The sequence below is a fragment of the Triturus cristatus genome, chromosome 7, assembly GCF_964204655.1.
Source record: "Triturus cristatus chromosome 7, aTriCri1.1, whole genome shotgun sequence".
NCBI classification, from domain to species: domain Eukaryota; kingdom Metazoa; phylum Chordata; class Amphibia; order Caudata; family Salamandridae; genus Triturus; species Triturus cristatus.
This window is the reverse complement of record NC_140590.1, coordinates 949,018,171-949,039,625: the sequence shown is the minus strand read 5'-3', so window position 1 is coordinate 949,039,625 and position 21,455 is coordinate 949,018,171. Positions and strand designations below refer to the sequence as shown.

Below are 21,455 nucleotides of genomic sequence, written 5' to 3'. Positions count from 1 at the left end.
TACACGTATGAACAAGATGAGTTACTTTTTGTAGTGAAGGATGTGACTCGTAAAGCAAGAACTGCACATGAGAAATTGTCAGAGTTGGCCAAAAAGTATGAGGTGGATCTGTCTAAAACAAAGTCATTACAGGGAATCCATAGATTGCAGTATAGCGACCAAGAACTGGAAGAGAAAAGGGTCATGGGGTTGAGGACACACATCAAAGATTTGATTATAGCAATGCGTGCATGGATCATGCTTGATAAATGGGAAGAAAGATGGTCCAAGAAGAAGAGTTCTAAAAAAAATGGTAGGAGAGACGCCACCCTTTACGAGAGGTACAAAAGGGAGTGTATGTGCATGTGCCTTGGAGTAGGGGTGATTTGGCTGCATTTACGAACGATTTCCCTCACTTGAGGGAGAAGCCAGCTGAGTGGTACAAGCAGGTTGACGTGTTTCAGTCCGTAATAAATGCGGGAAGATATAAATGACGATTGATGTGAGCGACAGTTAAAATCGTATCATGCTGAATTGTCACTCAGTGACAATTCAGAATGGTACGACACATCAATCGTCGTTTAAATCTTTCCGCATTTATTACGGACTGAAACAGTCACCTTTTCATTTTTAAATCACGCAGCGCTAAACAAAAAATGTTTTTAACCGGCACACACTCGTTGTTACAAAACACCGTTCACCTAATTGAATTATACACATTAAGAAAACCGTATTGGTACGATATATTTTTTCGCCGCGCACCATGCTTCTTAACCGGTGCACTCTTTTCATTACAATTTGCATAAAATACTACCACCACCAAGCACCAATACACGTTCCATTTAAATCTAAGCTGAAGTTGACGACTTCAATGGTACGCTTCAGTTTCCACTTCACATGTAACCCTCAATGTAACTAAAAGACAATGTTATGTTTATGCTTTTGTCTAAATCTGATTACCAGCGTATACTTGTTTAATACGATAGAACCAATAAAATACCATTGTGCACAGTTGTTCATGATACTTACATTCTTACCATAGGACTAATCCCTGACAAAGGGTATTTATACCCGAAATGCATTGGATAAGAAAGTCCACAAAATACAATAACAAAGATTAATCATTTATTGCGGAAATTCACAATATATAAATAAATACATGAATCGAAATCCAATCAACCACGAGTGCCTCAAATATTTCAAAACTTAGATTTGATTAACGCTGTGCCCAGGGGGACACATCTATGAACGAAGTGCAGCAGCCAATTTTCTAAAAGTAGCATTTTCAAAACTGTAATTTAAAATCCAATAAAATTAAAGAGGATTTTCAAATACAATTTCTCAGACACCAAACGCTAAATTTTTACCTGTTCCCAATCAAAAGTTAGCGCTTATTAAATGTAATAAGGCAACCCTATGTTATTCTTTGAGGGAGGTAGGCCTCACAAAAGTGAAAAATGAATTTAGGAGATGTTCACTACTAGGACATGTAAAACTTAAATGTACAGGTCCAAGCTTTTAATTACAATGCACCCTGCCCTATGGGCTACTTAATGCCTAACTTATGTGTGACATATATACAAATAAAGGAGAGTTTAAGGCTTGGAAAGGGGGTTATATTGCCAAGTTGAATCTGCAGTTTAAAACTGCATTCAGGCTGCAGTAGCAGGCATGGGACATGTATTAAGGAGCTACTTGAGTGGGTGGCACAATGAGTGCTTCAGGCCCACTATTAACATATAATTTACAGGCCATGGGTATATGGCATATCACCCTACAAGGACAGTATATGTAAATTGCAATCATGTGCAAGCCAATTTTACCATGTTTTAGGGAATGAGCACAAGCAAGTTAGCAGTGGTAAAGTGCACAGAGTCCCAAGGAGAAGAAAAATGAATTTCAGCAAAATGTGGTGGGCAAAGGCAAAACGTTTAGGAGAAGACCACCATAATTTTGACGGGTCTACCAATGTTGAATGACATGCTCACCAGATTGTATGATGTTTCCTCTCATATGCTCTAACGAATATGCATATGTCTGACACAGTAGAATATTGAACACTGTATGTGGGTCTTTCCCTCAGGCTACTTTGGAGTGGCTGTAACCTTGGTTATTTTGTTTTCATTAGACGTAATCAGCCGAAAGGCAAGCTCACTTTAACCCTTAGCCCTGCATAATGCTAAATAAAGTGTGGCATTAAAATCAGACTACTGAAAGGTAATTCTTATGAGAAAGCCACAAAGCAGCAAAACGTTGGTGGATAACAGTCAAGGAAACAATCATGATTAAGCAAAGGTCTTGAATATTCCTCTGATCCACTGCTTTTACCAATTTTCAGAGCTTAAAGATATCTACCTTCTAGTTCAGCTTCAGAGTGCCTACTTTCTTGTCCAGTTTAATAGTGCTAGTACCTACTGGAAAATGGACCCACTCGAGGAAAGTCACAGTCCAGTCAGAAGGTTTTCCACCTTCATATAGAAAATGTTCACTGGGATGTGCTCAGACTTTGCAAGTGGGAGCAGGATGTTACTGGACAGAAGAGATTCAGGTACTCAAAAAGGCGGTCATATAGTCAAAAAGAACTCTGGGGGAGAGGGGGTTACATGTTGAGATGATTTGGCTTCTAAAGTAATGGGTGTTAGTTGATTTTTTCGTACTAATGAGATTTCAGGAGCTTGCTATTTTTTCCATGTAATTTCATTTTTTTGGACAGGTTTTGCTAGAGCACAGATCTTTCCCAAACCAAATAACTGGGTGTTGTAGATAGGTGTAATTTATTGCGACATGTGCATGTGTGATGGTATTTTTTTGTGCAAAGATGAAAGCAGAGTCGAGCAGGGTGAGACAGTCACCAGTGTCTGGACAGAAGAATGGTTGGTTCGTGGGACATTATTCAGTGATTAATTTTGGATCATTTGTGTGGAGGTTCATCTTGTAGATGGAGAATTGAAGGGGTGCCCAGGAGGCCGAACCAGTGAAGTTTAATCTGAATTCATAATGTTAGCAGTTGCTATTACAGAGGTAGAGTGCTTATTTTGTTGCTAGCTTGGTGTGAAATTTGCTGCATGACATTTGTAGGTGGACATGCAATAGGCAATTGTTCTTCAGATCAAAGTGTTGTGACTTTAAAATCCCCTGAAGAGTTGATGATCGTGTAGCACAGTGTCAGGGAAAATATAAGATCATAGAACTAATCTAAAATTGGTGGGTCATGTCCAGAAAGGTGATATAAATTGTAGAAGTTGAATGTCTTGTCTTGGCTACATCTGATAGCCGTTAGCATTAATTTTAAGGAAGTGAGGGAAAGCAGATCCATCATGGAATTAGGCTTTGGTGATAATCCAGAATGACGTGCAGTGTTTTTGGTACTGACAATGCGGTTCCATTAGCAACTGTTAGGTAACAGAAGTTCATACGAGGGAGAAGAGGTGGGAAAAAAACTGGGTTTATTTAAAAAGGTTATATTCGGTTCCTTACTCGTTGTGCCACGGGATCCAAGCTATACCTCACTGACAATGCTTAACAATGCTGAAACCGGACTGCGGTTGCTTGTGCTACCTTCTGACAGGTGCCTCACCTTGCAGTTCGGAATGGACTATTCTCATGGGGAGCAGGGTCTGTACTAATTTGTATAAGATGGGCCTCTGTCTAGAGTGGCACAGCGGGCAAAAAATGAGGAGTTGGAAGCTACCCAGAGCAATTGCAAACACTTGTCTCAAAACCTTTTGTGTGTTTAATTAGATTAATTTAGGACAGCTGTAATTTTGCAATTATGTGCATGGCCGAATGGACATATACTGATCTGCACTTTTGGCTTGGCTGATTGACTGATAGTGAATATCAGAAAAATATGTAGTCTAGCTCCACTTTTCACCCAATCACAGGACAAATCCAAGTGCCAGAGAACATAACTACAGGCACACAGACTCCAGCAAAAGAACAAACAATTACAGGGATGTGGAATTTCTATAGCCCAACACCCAGCACATATTGGTTGGGGTCAAGGGCAACAAGTTTTCATGTGTATTTTATCCTTGGAACAAGTAGGCCCAACGCCCTGAAGCACAAACTCTTTGTCTGCCAGTTTGCAGTACCACATTATGGATCAGGGAAGGTAACTGTCAGCAGTTAAGGTAATATTTTTGTCCATATGTTATTATTGTTCGAACTTGTATCTATGGGTAATTAACTGAAAGCCTTTATTATTAGGGTGAGCATTCTAAGTAAATGTTGTAAGCTCTGACTCCACTACTGACAGTGGTTCCAGTATAAAAATGTATACATGCGTTTTCAAATTTTAGCAATATGAGGCTATGTATAATGCTCCCACAATGCTCTCTGATTTGAAGCAAATATTTGCATAAGCTTTAAAGCAAGATTGATGATTCTTTACTTTCAAACTAAAATGTTCATAAAAAATGAAACCAGGAAAATAATACATTTTGCTAAACTACTGTAAAATTTCAGGTACCACTTCTTTGCAGCATCATTTAGTAACATGTGTTGATGCATGCTAGTATTTCCCAAAAGTATTCATAATGGGAAATTTGTGTAAGCAGTTTCAATAAGATTATGGGAAACACAAAATAAACAAGCACTGGCAAAGTCAGTGGGTCTGAAATTGGTGGTCAGCTTTTTAGTTTTGTCAATGTGTGAATTGTTTTGGCATGGTTTTTGTAAAACCTTATTGCTGTGGAAGCTGCTGGGCCCTCACCATTATAACAAACATTGGCAAAAGCAAAATTGTTTTTGGTCTCAAAAAGCACACACTGCACAGTAGTTACTGGCACTGAGCAAAACTACTTTATGTGTCACTCACAGTGAAGCCAGCCGATACAGAGTGAGAGACAGAATTTTAATAAACGCAAAAGGTCATGGTCAACGCCAGACCAAATTAGGGGCCTAATTATTAAAGAAAGTCTCAAAGGTGCACCCATGGTATATGTTCTTGCATTAAGTGCAGCTATACAGCTTTCATGAATTTCCAAGAATTTACAGAGGTAGGACAAGAAATCTTATTCCTAGAAAAATATCTGTAAAGCACATTTTAGCATGAGCAAATATGCTTGTGTAGATTTGCGCATGTGAAAATCTGAGTGTTTGCAAGTTCCCTTTCCCTCCAACCACTTTTTTCCAACTCTGGAAGAAGGTTTACGTCTGCCCTTGTCAGTATTTCTCAGTATGGGAAAAGATTAGAGAAGAGTTGTTGAAAACCCTAAAAACATGCAAGCTTGTAAGTTTGCACAGACTCAAAAGGGCATTCTAACGCTGGAACTATTTATGTAGATCTGTGGAAATGTGGCAACATAGGGGGATTGCAAGTATTCAAACACCACTACGTGGTATGAGCCCTGGCATAATCAGAGAAGCTATTTCAAAGCTCTTATATAATGAGATTGCTGCCATAATTTGTCGCCGCACTACATGGCACCAAAGGGTCAAGAGGATTTTGTTACAAGACAAGTAGATTTATGAAGCAACCTGCCCCATGGACAAGTAGATATTTTATTAAATTCCACACCCCTGCAATTAAATTGGCACTGATACGGATTGCATCACTCAGTGGTTAGTATCCTTTGACCATGAAAAATGCCACAACTCATAATTATCACTTCTTGTTACCTGGGAAAACAAACAGATGGGCACTGGAGGTCACAGCACCAACATTATTTTCAGCCACACATTTAAATACCCCGGAATCTTCTGGGTAGGCTTCTGTAATGACCAATGTGCAGACCTCCTCTGAAATAGAACACAAAATATTGTCATTACCATTAACTACATTTTTATATTTCCTCTTTGAAACTGAAGATTTTTTTTTTTTATCTGAAACATTTTTTTGAAATCTTTGTTGTGATTGATATACAACAATAGCGTCGTACAGCAGGAAGATTCTGACACAACACAGCCAGCTCACATTTGGACAGATGTGCCCCCAAACTTTGACTTACAACCCCCAATAGTGTCACACAATGCAGAAAAACCAACAAAACAGAAAAACACTCCCACCCGCAGCATAGCAACCCAGGATGTCCAGTATAGGAGCTGCACCCCACCTACCACACAGCTCCCCCACAGGGGGCCCATGTGTCCTTCCAAGCCCTTGCTATGTTTCCTTTGCCAGTGACAAGGCCCAGCTACAACAAAGCCCACTTGTATCTATTACCATCCACCCCATCTGTAATGTGTAGCAGGACACATTGCAGGGTCCGTGGCTGGGTCAGACCCAGCACTCCATCCAAACAATAAAACCCCCCTCCCAGTAGGGAGCTAACACCCCGCAGCCCCAAACATTATGCAGAACATATCCTGCCTCTGTTCGGCAGCGTAGCTAACTTTCAGAATCGATCAACTCCTTCTTCCACAAACTCTCCCTCAAAAAAAGTACACCTGATGGAAATATTGCAACTGAATCAGCCGTAATTGGGACGCGATGCCCGCCTCTCTCTGCAAGACTAGCGCCTCCCCCCAGTCCTAATTGTGAAAGCAGCCCACAACCAGGCCTCACACAGTGGCCCAAAGGCATCAGCTGGATTGACCACCAGGGACCAATAAATGTTGAAAATCTTGTGTCCTGAGATATTTGTCTAAAGTATTGAACTCTGGCGTCTTAACTAATGGTGTAATATAGGGCATAAGGGTATGACGAAGCTGTTGAAACTTAAAGAAGTGAGTTTGGTGGAGACCAAACTCTTCCTGAAACTCATTGAAAGTCTTATGTGAATGGTTGTGAAATACATCTCCGATCCGAGAGATGCCGTTGAGTTCCCAGGGCTGAAAGCCCAGCAAACCAGTTGACTCTCGCAGGACGGTGCTCACATACAGGGGAGTCTTTAACGTAAGGGGAGTCTGTGACGTAAGTCGACCCTTCCACCCCATGGACGCTGCCACCTCCTTCCAGATCTTAAGAACCACGCTTGTAGCTGGAGGAAGCCACTGAGGTACTATATCCCCATACAGTAAAAGCTGGAGACGGGTCTCACCAAGCGCCCACCACTCCGACACATAGGCCTGGTCTTCAACCTCCCCCCCCCCCCCCCCACCACCATTCATTTTGAACTGCCAGCTGCACAGCCCTTAAGAAAACAATTTTAACAGAAAATACTCTGTGATATTTAGAAGTGTACATAATCTATATGTTCTCCTTCCCAGTTGTGTTCTTTCTTAAACTTCCTTTTCGTGAACAAATGAGGTGTACATTTATGTCTGTGTACCCTATAAAGTTAGCAGGGAAATGAAGACAACTGTTTTCAGTTTACTACAGAAGAAACAAAAGAGATTGTGCCCTCATCCCTGACTTATACAAAAAGAATTTCGTAATTATTCACTTATCGCATATCATATTTTCTCCTAAACAAAATGTAAGAGACCTCATAAGTCTTGTACAAATCCTGAATCGGTCGAAAATTAGCATTGTGCCCGAAGTAGGATTCCAACTTGCATGATAATAACCTAAACTACAGACAGAGCTTCTGGTAAACTATTTTTGCGAGCAAGAACGTGGTGGAATTTGTACACGGAAAAATCCCAATATGCAGTAAAACGCATGGTACTGTCTTATTCACCATTCCAAGGTGTGGAAATAGGATTGATGCAGTAAAACCAGATCACAATCTTCGTTGGCTCATCCTGGCTTTAACTTTAGCAGCTTGATTCAGTAATTTGCACTTGCAGGATTGGCTTTACATCAACGACACGCCTTTGTATGTGTGTAAGCCTTGTTCGAGATTCCCAAAACATTTTTTACACTCATAAAATATTTACCGATACGTATATTTTTATATGAGTAAATCTTCTCCTAGGGTAGGGGAATGTGCCTGCACTGGGCCAAACCCTACAACAACTTCTAATCCTGGACCTTTCTATAAGGAAGTCTGTAGGCAAAACCGTGTTTGTCTCAGCTACAACCAGATGCAGTAGAAGGGTAGGTCTAAATAGCCTCAGTATCGTCTTGTAGGTTACAACTACATATGTAAAGTGCTCTTCAGTCCGCAAAAATATTTCTGAATCTGTTTCAATTGGTATTGTAATTGAATAAAAATACAATTTTGTTAATCACAAGAATTTTGCATGGTAAAAGATGGAGGTTTAAGAAATATGGGTCAGATGTAAGAAAAATGTGTGTGGTTGCAAATCATGCAATTTGCAAAATTAGTGGGTTTGCGACTACTAAAATGTTTTGCACTATGTACAAACACGTCTTAGAAATCTGTAAAGATCAGGGTTTGAAGTGCATAAAGAAAAGTAAGCTAACTGTAATCTTCAGTACAATGAGGGCGTGTCAACGGAGTGTGGGGGCGGTGTCAAAGACGTGACTAAACGGATAAAATGTTCTGTAAATATGCTGTTAGCCTTTGACCTACAGGTAACTGCACATACCTCAAATTAACAATAAATGTAGCTTGAATTTAACTGTGGAAAATGCATATTTATTGTTGGACAATTTGATTAGATAATGTGATCACTTCAGATATATGTGGGTATACACCAAGGGACACTGATGTGAATCCTCGTCAGTGCTCTGGGGAAATAGTGACATGTATTTGTTGTGCTAAGAGGACCAAGCCTGTGACAGAAGGAACAGTGAACTAAGTAAGACATTAGTTTAGAACATGTATTACATACAGTATAAGATAGGTTGCAAAATGTGCAAAAGGATTTTGTTTAAATGTTTACAGTGCTTTCAAAATGTATGTTTTTAGTCATGTGCTGATTGTAGCTAGCGCAAATATTTTTTTTATAAGTTTACTTTAAAAGAACATATTCCAGATTCCACCAATCAAATCCCAAGCAGCTTTCAGATTTGTCAATTAACCAATAGCAAATATTTACATTTCTTTCAGGTAGCAGGTACCCTAGAGAGAAGGAGTGTTTCTCCTTTAGCGGCCTCTACTTTCTCTCACAGCACCGTAAAGCAGAGCATTCTTCTCCTCTTTTAACCGGCAGCAACTCGACTGTTTACAAACAGTGTTAAATAAAAAATATGGGAACTGTTTTGATCAAATTGATAAAGCCTGGGAACATTGTCCCTCTTCCACCATTCCCCACCCCCCCCGTTCCCCTGTCCACTTCGACCTTTGGTAAAGATTTACAGACTCCTAAAATGGGTTTAGAAAAAGACTACAAATCGCAGTTTAGAAGGGGCTTGCTGTGGTCTCATACCTTAGACAGTTTCCCCCTAGTTGGGGTGGTAACTTATTTGCAAAATGGAAATGGTCCCCTTTGGGTCCCTTATCTTTTGTGAACTGTAGAAGAGGATTCTGGGGGAGCATTCAGTGCTCCAGGCGACCACTTCCACCTCTCAGAGATACTTTAAAAAAAAAAGACGTTTATTTAAACGCAGCTCAGTTTCCTTTTTGGAAATTGGGCTGCTTTGAAGAAAAGTTTTGTTTATATATATGCATTCACAGGCATAATGGTATGCTGACCCTTGCAAGACACCATCCCTGTGATTATATCCAATCAGAGTGAGTTGTGATTTGCAACCTACCTAACGAACATTAATTCAGTAGGTTGGATTATGGCCTACTCCGTTCAGAATTTTATGAACTGACCTATAAGTTCATATGCTGGTTCGCAAAACTCGGTACTTGTTGGAAAATACTGTTCGCAAATTGTACCCAGTGTTTGCGTCCAATAAAATGATGCACGTTGTACTAACCTTTTTTTTTTTTAATAAATAATAACACTTTTCTAGTCTGATCATTTTACAAATTGTGAACATATCAGTAACTCGCAGGAAACCTGTGGTCCAACTGCAACAGGTATAACATTTTTCTACATTAATGGTGCAGCATGGATACCCGAGAAAGCTATAGGCTATAGGTTTCCCTTTATGTATGTATTCTGCCCTAAATCGGCTGTATTAATATTGACATGCATAGTGAATGTGTCATTCGATGATAGCAGATGGTGTTCTTTATTCCATGCATGGGTACGAGTAGACATTTTGGCCACTTGCATCTTATCTTAATTTTCGTGAGGTGAGGACCACTTGTGCTCATCAACGAATGAGGCAATGATGGCGACTCTAAATCCATTTTTTCATCAGGTCTTCTACTATGTCAGATTTTTCTGTAAGTAGATTTCAGTCTATAGTGCTTGTGTGATCCTTTATCACGATTACATATTTTATGGTTTCTTGTAAACTACTCAATAGGACTGCATGCATACCCAGATTACTTGAATTTGTTTAGAAACAAAGACGCAATTGACACAACCCAACACTACAAGGTGAGAAAGAGTCTTACTGTGTTGGTGTGATTACTTTAGGAACTAATACACAGCCAATGTCAATATGATGGACTAGTCCTAATTGTATTCATGTTTTGGTACGTATTCCTTTTTAAGAAATTAGCTTAGCCTCTCACTAAACTGTATGGTAAGAAAGGGTGTTACCGACTATTAATACTATGTGCATTTTCAAGGGTACCACATATATTCAACTGGCATTTTGTACAGCAGAATAGTTCACCCAGGAGGGTCCACTTGGTGCTATTGAGAGTCTGGAAATAAAAACACCACATTTACAGGCAAATAGCCAAGACGAGAATAGTAAGACTTTTAGTTTTTTCCCCCAACATCTGAGATTGACAGACTTGATGCAAATTCTGATAGGAATAAAGTTACTAATAGAGTCTTGTGATGCCTTGAATGGCCGACCATCTCACCTTTTTTAGTTTAGATATCGGGATCTCCAACAGGAGAGGGATTATAGATCTTCGGGTCTTACATGGATCACAATTGCTAAATTTGACACTCAAAGCTTTTGAGAATAAAAGGTGAGGTGCATAATGAATGTTGATTTAAAGACGATTTGTTCACTGTCTGGGAACCAGTGTTCAGTTCAGTTTGTGTTCCCTTCCTCCAGCTCTCCTGAAAGGGAGAGGAACAGTCACCTACAGCAAACAGCAGCTGCATGAATGCAATACAGTCCACTCGCTTCATGCTCAGAAGATAACACTATAATTCTTCCTCATGGTTAGCGAAGACCAAACACTTTCGAACACATCTCCCCAGTTAAAAACTATAGAAGTGATTCCCGAAAGTATAGAAACCAGTGTAATTGGCATAGAGGGTCTCAGGCATGATCAAACTTTTTTAGATGTAGGAGAGTATGAGAACTGGAAGTTTTAATAACCTGATGTTTCACATTACAATCCTTGGTAAAACTCAAATTAACACGACTTATTGATTGCTACCACTTAATTCGCCATATTCAAACTGAAGTCACACATCATGCTACAAATCCAAATATAGGCATTAGAGTAGAACAAGTAACAAGTGATTTAGGCCCCAGGGTAGAGCTCCAGCAATTTGGATTTTGGCCAATTAGCATTACTTCCATGTGTGAGGAATATATAATTGTAAATGTTTTATACTATTCTTCTCGGGACAACTTCCAAAACCATTGGAAACCATTCAGTGGCTGTAGGAAACAAGGATCTGCTTCTATTCTTACCCCCACGTTTTGCTTGATGTAATGCTGTTTCTGACTAGTCTGACTGGGATCCTGCTAATCAGGACTCCAGTCTCTCTACTTTCTCCCCTAAATTGTTATGTTAAGTACTTAGGTACATCCCAGATTGGATACTGTGGTACCCTTATAAGTCGCTAGTATTTGGTACAAAGGTACCCAGGGCATAGGTAGCCAAGAGGTCCCCCATAGACTGAAGCATGTATTGTGCCACCTATGGGAGACCATTCAAACTATCACTACAGGCCTGCCATTGCAACCTGTGTACGCTGGTGCTAGTACCACTTACAAAAGATATAGGTTTCCCTATATCTAGGATCACTGCACTTAAACCTATAAATCACCCCTACAGCAGGCCTTTTCAGTCCTGAAGGCAGGGTGCTTGGTTCTAAGTGTGATGGTGCCCCTGCATGAGCAGGACACCCCTACAGCCTTCGGAGTCCATTCACCCAGGTTGTAAGTAAGACAGCCATATAACATATAGAGGGGCACCGTGCCATTACGCGATGACCATCTCAAAACTGGCTGCAACAAACTCTGTTGTGTTTGCTATCAAACATGTTGGAATCATACCCCCACACCATAAACGGTGCGGGAGATATGATTTCAAGCACTGTAAAAGCCCTCTGTTAGACCCTCATTGCTTCCGGTACCAGTCTTCTAGACCCGGACAGCACAACATGGCTGCTGACGACCAGAGACATGATTCTGCACACCTGCTGCTGAGCCAAGCTCAAGCAGAAGAAGGCAGAACAATAGGTATCCTGTCACAGGGAGGTATGACCACCTCCCAGACTGGCTTTAGTGTGTTGGGGCAGGGTGGAAGCACTTGATAGAGCAACATAGTCTCCGTGCAGGGCACATTTGGTGCCCTCCAGGCATAGTCCAGCTCGAAGCAGTGAAATTGGGCAAAGGACATGGGAGTATCCTCCTCCTTGTCCAGCCCCTCCTTAGGGAAGGACCCCTGTATCGTCCCAACCCTTTCCTTAGGGTATAAAAGGACTTACCTGTGGTTGGGTCCCTAGATTGGTCGTGGCACACAATACAATTCAGACACCACTTCAACTTTGACCATCTGGACTTCGCTCTTGGCACTAAGGCTGCAACCGGGGAGACTCCTGCTGCTCCTGATCTCTTTGCCCTGCTCGTCTGCTGCAACGTCCATGCCTGTGCTCCATACAGGAAACCTTCCAGGGCCTGTTGACATCCAAGACACCTGAAGGAATCTCACTTGAAGTGAAGGAGTCACTTCCCCGCATCTGCAGGCACCACAACTAAGCTGACCTGTCTGCTGATCCTAGACGCCTACAGACTTTGAAAGGCTCAGCAACACAAGTGGTAGTCCTTCACGTCCTTAGGCTTGCCCTGTCCGCTCACCAAGTTTAAGGCCAGTATCCCTTGTCAGACCTGCAGAACCCCAACCCTGTGCACCAAGACGACTTGCAGTTGCAAAGACTTGTTGGCTTCCTTTCACTAAGATCTTCAGGGCGCCAAGTAGCCCCAACCTCAAACTTCTCCAGTGACCAAGATCTTTATCCTCACCACATCATTTGCACCGTAAGCCTGCATCCTTGGTGAGCTGCTCGAGGTCCTCTGTGACTCTAGTGCTTATGGCCTGTGGGTCCTCTTGAGGGTCGCCTTTGAATTCTTTTGGGCTTCCCTTATTGCTCAGGGCCTGCCCTGACTCCCCTGTCTGTGGTGAGTCTCCTGGCTGGTCTCGAAATTGCACCTTCTTCATCTTCCACATTGGTTGCAGTTGCCAAGGCTTGTTGATGCTCTCACTGAACACCGACCCCTCAACTCTCGACATGGGACAGCTTGTGTACGGCGTCTGGTCTTCCACAGCATTGCCTGGTCCACACAGCTGCAGTTCCAAGGTCACTTTCAGCTCTCCTGCAACACCTGACATCGGTGGGCAGACGTCTTCCATGCCTCCTGGTCATTCCTGAGGGGCATAGACTCTGTCCCCTCTGCTTGCAGGTTTTTCACATCTTGAATCCACCTTTGGGTTCTACCGGACACTTTTACTGTTTCCAGCAGTTGGATATTTCTGAAGTCCGCCAATGGGTTCGACTGCGGTTTCCGACACCACTTCACACCTAAACACCCATCTTCCCTGGTGCAGGTAACCTGGTTCCTAGGGTATCCACGGGTGGGGTGGCTCTCCAACCTCTTGTACTTTACAGGGTTTATTCAGGGTCCACTGGGAAGGGTCTGCTTTCTTTAGATTTGCAACTGCGACTTACACGTTGTTTTGTACGGAGAGTGCAGTCGTGTTCCTACACTGCACACAAACTCTGTGGGACTCCAAGATACTCACCTTGGGTGGTTCCTTGGGTCCCTGTTATTTCTTCGTCCACTGAGTATTGTCTTGACTCACGTTGTGGTTTGCATACCACAATTTTAGTATATGGTTTGGTTCCCTCGGATGACCACTGTGTATTCTGTGCTACTAACCTGATACTATTGCAAAGTATTGTGTGTATTGTGTACAGCTCCAGCTCGGAGATATCTAAATGTGTTAGTGAGTGTCTCATAATAAATACATATTTTCATAAATACACTGTGTGGTTCTTTTTCATTTAATCTATACCTGTAAGATTATGTACTGGTAAAACAAGCTGTTTTACGCTCCTTCTGGACTAAGCCTGAAGGCTGCTGTCCACAATTACCACTTCGAGAGCTTTCTGAGCTTTCAAAAACCACTAAAAGCACCATATGGGTTATCTGGATCAGTGCAAGGTGTCCACTTACACAAGTGTACATCATATACTGAGCCAGCCTCTCACAGTGGCACTCGGATATTCATCTTCTATATTGAGGAGGGCCTGAGTTGTTTTTGTCTGTGAAAAACATTAATGATACTGATGTAAATGATCAGCTTATTGGCGCCGATAAAGATTTCACAAAAGTGGGGTAAGTGCAGATGCTTGCGGTATCTCCAATAGACTGGGATGGCATAGATGTGGAAATTAATAACTAAATCATTTGCATTATGTTCTCCAGGAAATATTTAACATAGCACAGAACTTTGCCTCTCATTTAGAGGCTGATGAGATGGTGAATTTGAAGCTGATGGTCAGCGGAGTCGAAAGTTACAGATAACTCTAACAAAATCAGCACTACAAACCCACCACTATCACTCCAAATTTATCGCCCCCTAAATTACTACAATCTTGGAATTCATTCCTAGTCTAAAGCCTAGCTGGTACTGACGTAATAATTCAATAGTTATGGTTTTCACATATGACCATTCAGCCTACAATGACGCAACTGTTTGGGGTCCAATAAAGGCTTTTTCAGAAAAGGCAAATTATCTCAAGCTTCAAGTCTACAGGTGCCGAGCCCAAGTTAAACAATGAGGGAATGGCCCATTGCATCAACAGGGCTTCTGTTTGATGCACTATCCCACCTGGACTAACATCATTGGGTCAGGAGTAATTTAAAATCTGACAAGTAATTTATATCTCTGTGTCAGTGGGGTGATTCAATCAAGATTAAGACTGTGTTAGAAACTGTACATTGCTAGTATGTATTTAGAGATGTGTTTGGCTATTCACACCTTTTATACCTTTTTTTTTAGTTAGACCAGCAGTAAGAGCGATCCCAGTAACCTACTAATCCCTGACATATCAGTGGTACAATTTTTCTGATTTACTTTTTTTAGAATGATTGATGTATTATCTCCTGGCCTCCATATTGTTCTGATGAAGACAACAAGTATTTCACACAATTAGGGTTGACTTACTATTATTTTATTTTGGTGTGGACTGTGTTGAGGTATCTGAACCAAATTTACCAATATTAGTAATAGCGATTACCAAATAGTAATTTGTTTGTGAATCGCTATTTGATAATCACTATTACTAATGCACTAAATGTATATCTGGACCTTATTTCATAATTAGCGATTCGTAGTGGGTCGCAAATAGACCTACCTCGTAAATATCAGTGCGGTACGTCGCAATCTGTGACTCACTAGGAATTTGCTATCACAGGGATGGTGGCCTGCTGGGATCAGCTGACCACCATGTCTGCGATTGCTTTTAAATAAAGCTATCTTTTTTCCAAATGTAGCCCATTTTCCTAAAAGGAAAACAGGATGGAAAACCTGTGCGTAAGAAAAAAATCCATGATTCTTTTTTTTTTTTTTTTTTAAGAGCAGGCAGGGGTCTGTGGATCCACTGCCAGCTCTTAAAAATATTTGTTTGAAACATTTTTAAAGGGGAAGGTATCCCAAGGGGACATCTTCTCATTTGTGAATGGGTTGCCATCAACTTTGAGTTTGTAGCAAAGTACGTATGTTTTGCAACCACATTTCGGGAACAAAACATTAGTACACATCATTCAGATTCCCTATGAAAACGTCCCTTCCAAATAGTGATTCTGTTTCTGGTCGCAAACCCGAACTGCAGTTCGGTAAAAAGTTGCTAAATCACAATTTTCTGGTTATACACTTTAAAAAGTATTTTTGCAGGTACAAAAAAGCTTTGTACATCTAGCCCATGATCATTTATGACTCCTTTACCCAGAAGTATGCGCAGTTTGCGTTTTATGTAACTATTAAACATTGGAAAAAAGATAAACAAGTATATTCATTCTTGTCCTTTTCCCCTTTTGCAATAGTTTTGCTTAACATCTTTGGATCATTGCACCAAGATTGGGGTATCATGAGTGAAGCATTCATGCCACTACTCTATACTACTTGAATTGATATGTAAATAGACATTGTTGTTTCAGCTTCTGATATATTATGAATTGGATATGCTGAATTTGTTTCTGATGCCTAAATGATAATTATAGCCTTTAAATTATTGTAAAGGTTAAATAATTGTCTTCTTTAGGAACCACTGCAGCCATCTATTTACTGATGCTGTAGTTCTTCCGGAACACAGGATTTCTCAATTATTCCCCATTAATCTATACAAAGTTTGGAAAACTAGGATGCATGCCCACCACCCAACCATTTTATAACAGCGCTTGGGCTTTGCAATTTCAAGCAAGGAGTCTCTCACAGGAGAAACAAAGGTTTCCTTCAAATCAATACATCATCATACATATGAAATGTGATGGTCATGAAGTTAGACGAGAAAGAAATATGTTAAGAATTTGTTTTAAACTCAAAAAGGTACATTGAGTTTGCCACTGTACAGTTAATTCTACTGGAAAGTCTAAGTAGTTATCCAAACTTACCAGGGACTGCTGATAAACAGGCTTCTGAAAGAGAGGAAGAAAAGAGTGCTATTAGAAAAACAGCAGGGATAGAGCAAAGTCAATCTATGTTAGCTTACTATGACATTTTAATAAAACTGTGCAAACTAAAAAAATCTATTTAAAATCTTCAAAAAATTCGATATAAACAATTTAGCTAAATGGAAATATGCAGTCATTCCAAGTAACATTATCACCGCTATTAATTTATTATTTCTTTAAACCGCTGCCACAACCAGGGTTACAGAACTAATTTTAAAAATAAATAAAAATGTCCATTTAAATGATATTTAATGACATGTGAGTCATCCTAACCTCCATAAGAATAGTACATAGCACAAGAAAATGACTCAGCTGTTATGGTGTTCTACAAAAGTACATACAGTTTCTTTCCCCATAGTGCCTTAGTTTTAGGTTGACTGAAATGGGCCCAAAGATGACCTGTTCTTAACATGGGCCACATCATTCTCAAATGACAAATGGAAGGAAGCTTCTCTAAACTTAACTCGATTGAGCTGCGGCATTGGGGTATCTTCAACAATACTTGTAAACTGCTCCTCTTACCTACAAATAGTCTACACACCAATTTTTCTCTTGAGTCGGCCCAGAAGCTTTCAGCTACTAGTTATTACAAGAAGTGTGCTGTTGTGAAAGGGAAGGCTTCCTTCGCCAATACTGCAACAAATTTCAACCCCAAGATTTAGCCTTGTGATTATTATAAGAGTGTAAACCTAACTTTAAACTTATGCCTTCTATACAAACAGATATTGGCATTGAAAAAGCCTTCTTAAGTCATTTAAAATCCACCAATAGCAATTGGAGCATCTTTCTACAACTAAGTACTTTACAAAGTTTTCATAGACAGTCGCCCTCCTTACATGATGTTTAAATGAACCAATCCATTCCTAACTGTAAGTTCATTTCTTAATGCACCACCCAGCTTAAGCTTTCCTTAAAAGTTATACTCATTATTTATACATCTCAGCATGGGCAATCCTAAAAGCATCAATCTCCATTCAAAGTCAGTATGATTTTTTCTAAAAAGTGACACTTTTTTGATGTGTTTATGGTAAGCTTATTTACATTGCATGGTTTTTAAAACGGACAGTGTAAGTTGTTATCTGATCGCGGTTCTATCTTTTAAACAGCCGAATATTACAGCCTGTTTCTATTCACTGTTCAAGGACAATCTCACGATGCAACAAAATCCCTGGATAAATCAGATACATTTAAAGAAAACAGGAGGGGAGCAAGGATACAGCCTTGTTTCAGGTTATTTAAGATATCAATGTTGTTTCCTAACAGAACTCTTGTTAAAGTTCCGGAATAAAGCAGTGTAACTGTTATCAGTAATAAGAAAGGGATAGCAAGTGATTCAAGCTTAGTCCAGGTGATAAGCACAATCTCACTGGCAATCTTCTGTTAGTATATCAGTGTCTCACTGACTTAGGAACTTAGGAAGTAAGCGACAGAACTATCAGGAAGGTACTTGAGGTCACTTTGGACAGTGCATGCAGTGGGCAGGGACTTTGCAAGAAAACCTATAGACTATTTATTTATTTTGTCTTTCAGATTAAGCACTGGTAATAAGTCAGGATTCAGTGCTATAATTTGTGAAGGTGTTCTCTTAAGGTAACAAATCACCACAATTTGGGGGACTTCCCAGATGTCAATGCCTTTTTCCACTTATGACCTGTGTCCCTTTGTCTGGAGACCTGATAGGCTCACATATTCCATCATCTGACAACCACCTTGCCAACCCTTTGCAAACTGAGCCATACTCTTCACTGGCAACATGTGAGGTGAAAGGAGAAGCAGAGAAGCTGTGGTCACTGGACTGCAAAAACTGCCTGCAATGTCTCTGTTGTGTGTCTTATCTGTAAGTTCTTCTTAGGCACATTAACAGTTAACACACCTTTTATGCCGTAGTTTCAGAGAAGAAGGGCATTCACCAAATTATGATGGGCATCATCCCCACCTAATTTCCAAAGCTCCTCCCCATTTAGAGGTAGGGTAAAGTATCAGCTGGCTTCACTGTTGGCAGCTATTTTGAAAAAAGTTGGCAGCTCCTGACCTAACACCCCAGCATCCAGTGGACCGCATGTCTCAGTGACAGGTGCTTGACCATGTTTGGGGAGGGGTATTGTCACACGGGAGAAAAATCCCTACTTACAGGGGCATTCGCTTTTTGTTTTTCTCAAAAAAAACTCTTGCTTTATGCATTCACTTTAGAGAAAAAATGTTGGCCACGGAGGGGCCAAAACAACATTGCGTTCCCCAGTCAAACTTTCCTCTCTACAGTGCATCGATAATAACTATATTTTGACCATAAACGAGCTACAATTTGTTTAATGTTGTTGTGAATGCGATTGATAAAATACACCAGTCATCTCCCAAATATGAACTCCTATAAACATAATAATGGTGCATGGCATGCTGTAATAAAGTGTACATCTCATAAATATGAAAACAGTTCTTGTATATCGTACAGTGGAAGTGGAAGGGTCTCTACTGTCCTGAATGGTGGAACTGAGGCCAATGGAGACAAAGTGATTTGCACAGGATCAAAATTGTGGTCAAGTTGGGAGATAGGATTAAAACTCAGCGGTCTTGATGCTAATTCTGCAGTTGCGCTACTGCACCACCATTATTGTTCTTTGAAATCAAAAGCTGCCTCAGAGTTCCCTGCAGCCGAGACTTGGCCCCGACTGTGTTCTGCTGCCCAGACCTAGAGCTACAGTGCTCAACTGCCCAGACCTGGGCCACAGCAGCCAAGATCTGACCTACAGTCCCCTGCAGTTCACCTCTGAAGTTGCCCAGCAACCAAAGCTTGGTTGCCCAGTCGTTTGCAGCCCATAATGCCTTTGCTGTTGTGTATTTCTCTAAAAGAAACCACAGTAGTAGATCTTATTCAGGGGGTGGAAAGTAAAGGGGGTGTTCCAGTGTTTGGTTTGCCTTGGAAGTTTGGAAACACCCAAAGTTCCCTCTAACCCCTACCCACTTTGGAAATGGTTATAAATTCCCCTTTCCAGGATTTGTTCAGGGTATAAGGGAAGAACAGGGAAAATGTTTCTTCTGCAGAGAAAAAAAAGATGATTTGCACAAGAAGTTCTTTTGCACCTATGTGACGTTCTCCACTGTGGAAAAGTCACTTAACATATTAGATGTGATATATAGGTAAAACGTTTAGGCAGGATCTTCAGCACTGTTTACCTTTAGCAAAATGTCTCACATACTCCAGAATTTACAGCTTGGACAATTGACTGCTTCTTCTACTTTGTGTTGGAAAACGTATTGGCAGTCTTCTTGGTAAGGATGGATGCTCTTTGACCCTCATGATATTTCAAAACTACGCTGTGAAAGTGCTTCCCCGGTGAGTATGGTGAAGCATGAATATGCATTTTGTGCAATTTTCAATCTGTGGCATTATCTGGCATGTACAGTTTTTAAAGCTGTTAGAGCTGTCACCCCTTGGGGGGTCTTTTACCCAACAATTTGCCTTTTGCCTCCCATTTTAGCTGATTCCCTGACCAAGGACCAGCCTCTTTGGGGAGTGCCAACAAATAGTGTATCAAACCAAGCCGAAATCTATTCAAAAGGTATAGAAGGAAACTATTACTCACAGAAATCAAATAAGGTTTGATATACAAAGGAGTTTTGAAACTAACATGAGATTGAACTGTCCCTTTATGCAGTTCATAATCCTCCCTGTTGGACTTTCTAAGTGCAATTTTTTTTTCTTTGTTCAGGTCAGTTTTTTTAATGGCATCGGGAGCCGTAAACAAATCCGGATGCCCAAGGGCCTTGTAGTGCTGCTCTCACATAATTAAGCCATAGGAACATATTTTGCATATTCCAAAGATAGGCAGTCCCTCAGAATTTGCCTATTGAGTTTTGGGTCTGGATTAACCCAGACCGAGAACAATTTAGGTAAAGGACAAAGGGCAATCATGTCACTAATTTATCTCTGGTCTAATTCCTCCTGAACAACAAAAGATGATATGTAGCGTGGGAGTGCAAGTAAAGGTTCAAAAAAGAGGTTCTCTATTACTCGGAGTGATGAACAATCCAGTTACCCCCACAAATCACTTCAATACAGCCCTGCACACATATTTGGCCTCATAAATTTTGGGTAAATTCTCGATGTGTTTGCTCCCAAGTGGAGTCGTTTAGAAGAGATCAAAGGGGACCAGGAACATTTGTGGTCGAACAAAACGCCAACATAAGGGCAAGAAAGAGCACTTGAAATGTCCACCCCCGAAATGGTATGTTTTCTGGTCTTTGTGTTTCTGGGGCCAGCATTCATTACATAAGACGTTCCCAGGTTTGTTGATAAATCAAGCAATGCCATGAAGCTCTCGAATGAATCAAGTCTTGTGGGCAAATGTTTTGGAGTACTAAAGACCCTAAACAAAACCTTAGACCTCCTACCCATAGCGGCCAGAAGGACACTGACGCAGGCTCTGGTGACCTCTCGGATGGACTATGGAAACATCTTGTTCCTAGGGGCCACCGAGGGCTGCCTGGGCCGCCTGCAAGTTATCCAGAATTCCGCCGCTAGATTGGTGCTAAGAAGACCTAGGAGGGCTAATTCTCAAAAGGCGCTGGATGCGCTTCACTGGCTGCCTGTGAAGAAACGTGTGCTGTTTAAATGCCTCCTCGTCTGTCACCGAATTGTCTGGGGCAGGTCGCCCGCCTACCTTAGGGATCTAGTCAGCCGCTACGAACCAACAAGGACCCTGCGGTCGGAGGGTGCCGGGCTGCTGACAGTCCCCAGGATAAGGAAGGC

At 41.0% G+C, this 21,455-nt stretch overlaps 1 protein-coding gene and 1 non-coding gene across 7 annotated transcripts in view; both read right to left on the bottom strand.

Moving 5' to 3' along the window:
• Positions 1–21,455, bottom strand: part of MYOT (myotilin) — a 476,183-nt gene that overhangs the window by 263,942 nt on the left and 190,786 nt on the right. For all 6 annotated transcript variants that reach the window (XM_085617966.1, XM_085617971.1, XM_085617967.1 and 3 more), the window contains 2 exons: positions 16,649–16,672; positions 5,602–5,721 (listed from right to left, as the gene is read on the bottom strand). In XM_085617966.1, coding sequence (XP_085474092.1) covers positions 5,602–5,721; positions 16,649–16,672 — 144 coding nt within the window. The remainder of the gene's footprint in view (positions 1–5,601; positions 5,722–16,648; positions 16,673–21,455) is intronic.
• Positions 10,821–11,038, bottom strand: LOC146810902 (small nucleolar RNA U3). Its single transcript, XR_014967318.1, has one exon. It is a non-coding gene; the product is annotated as a small nucleolar RNA U3 (small nucleolar RNA).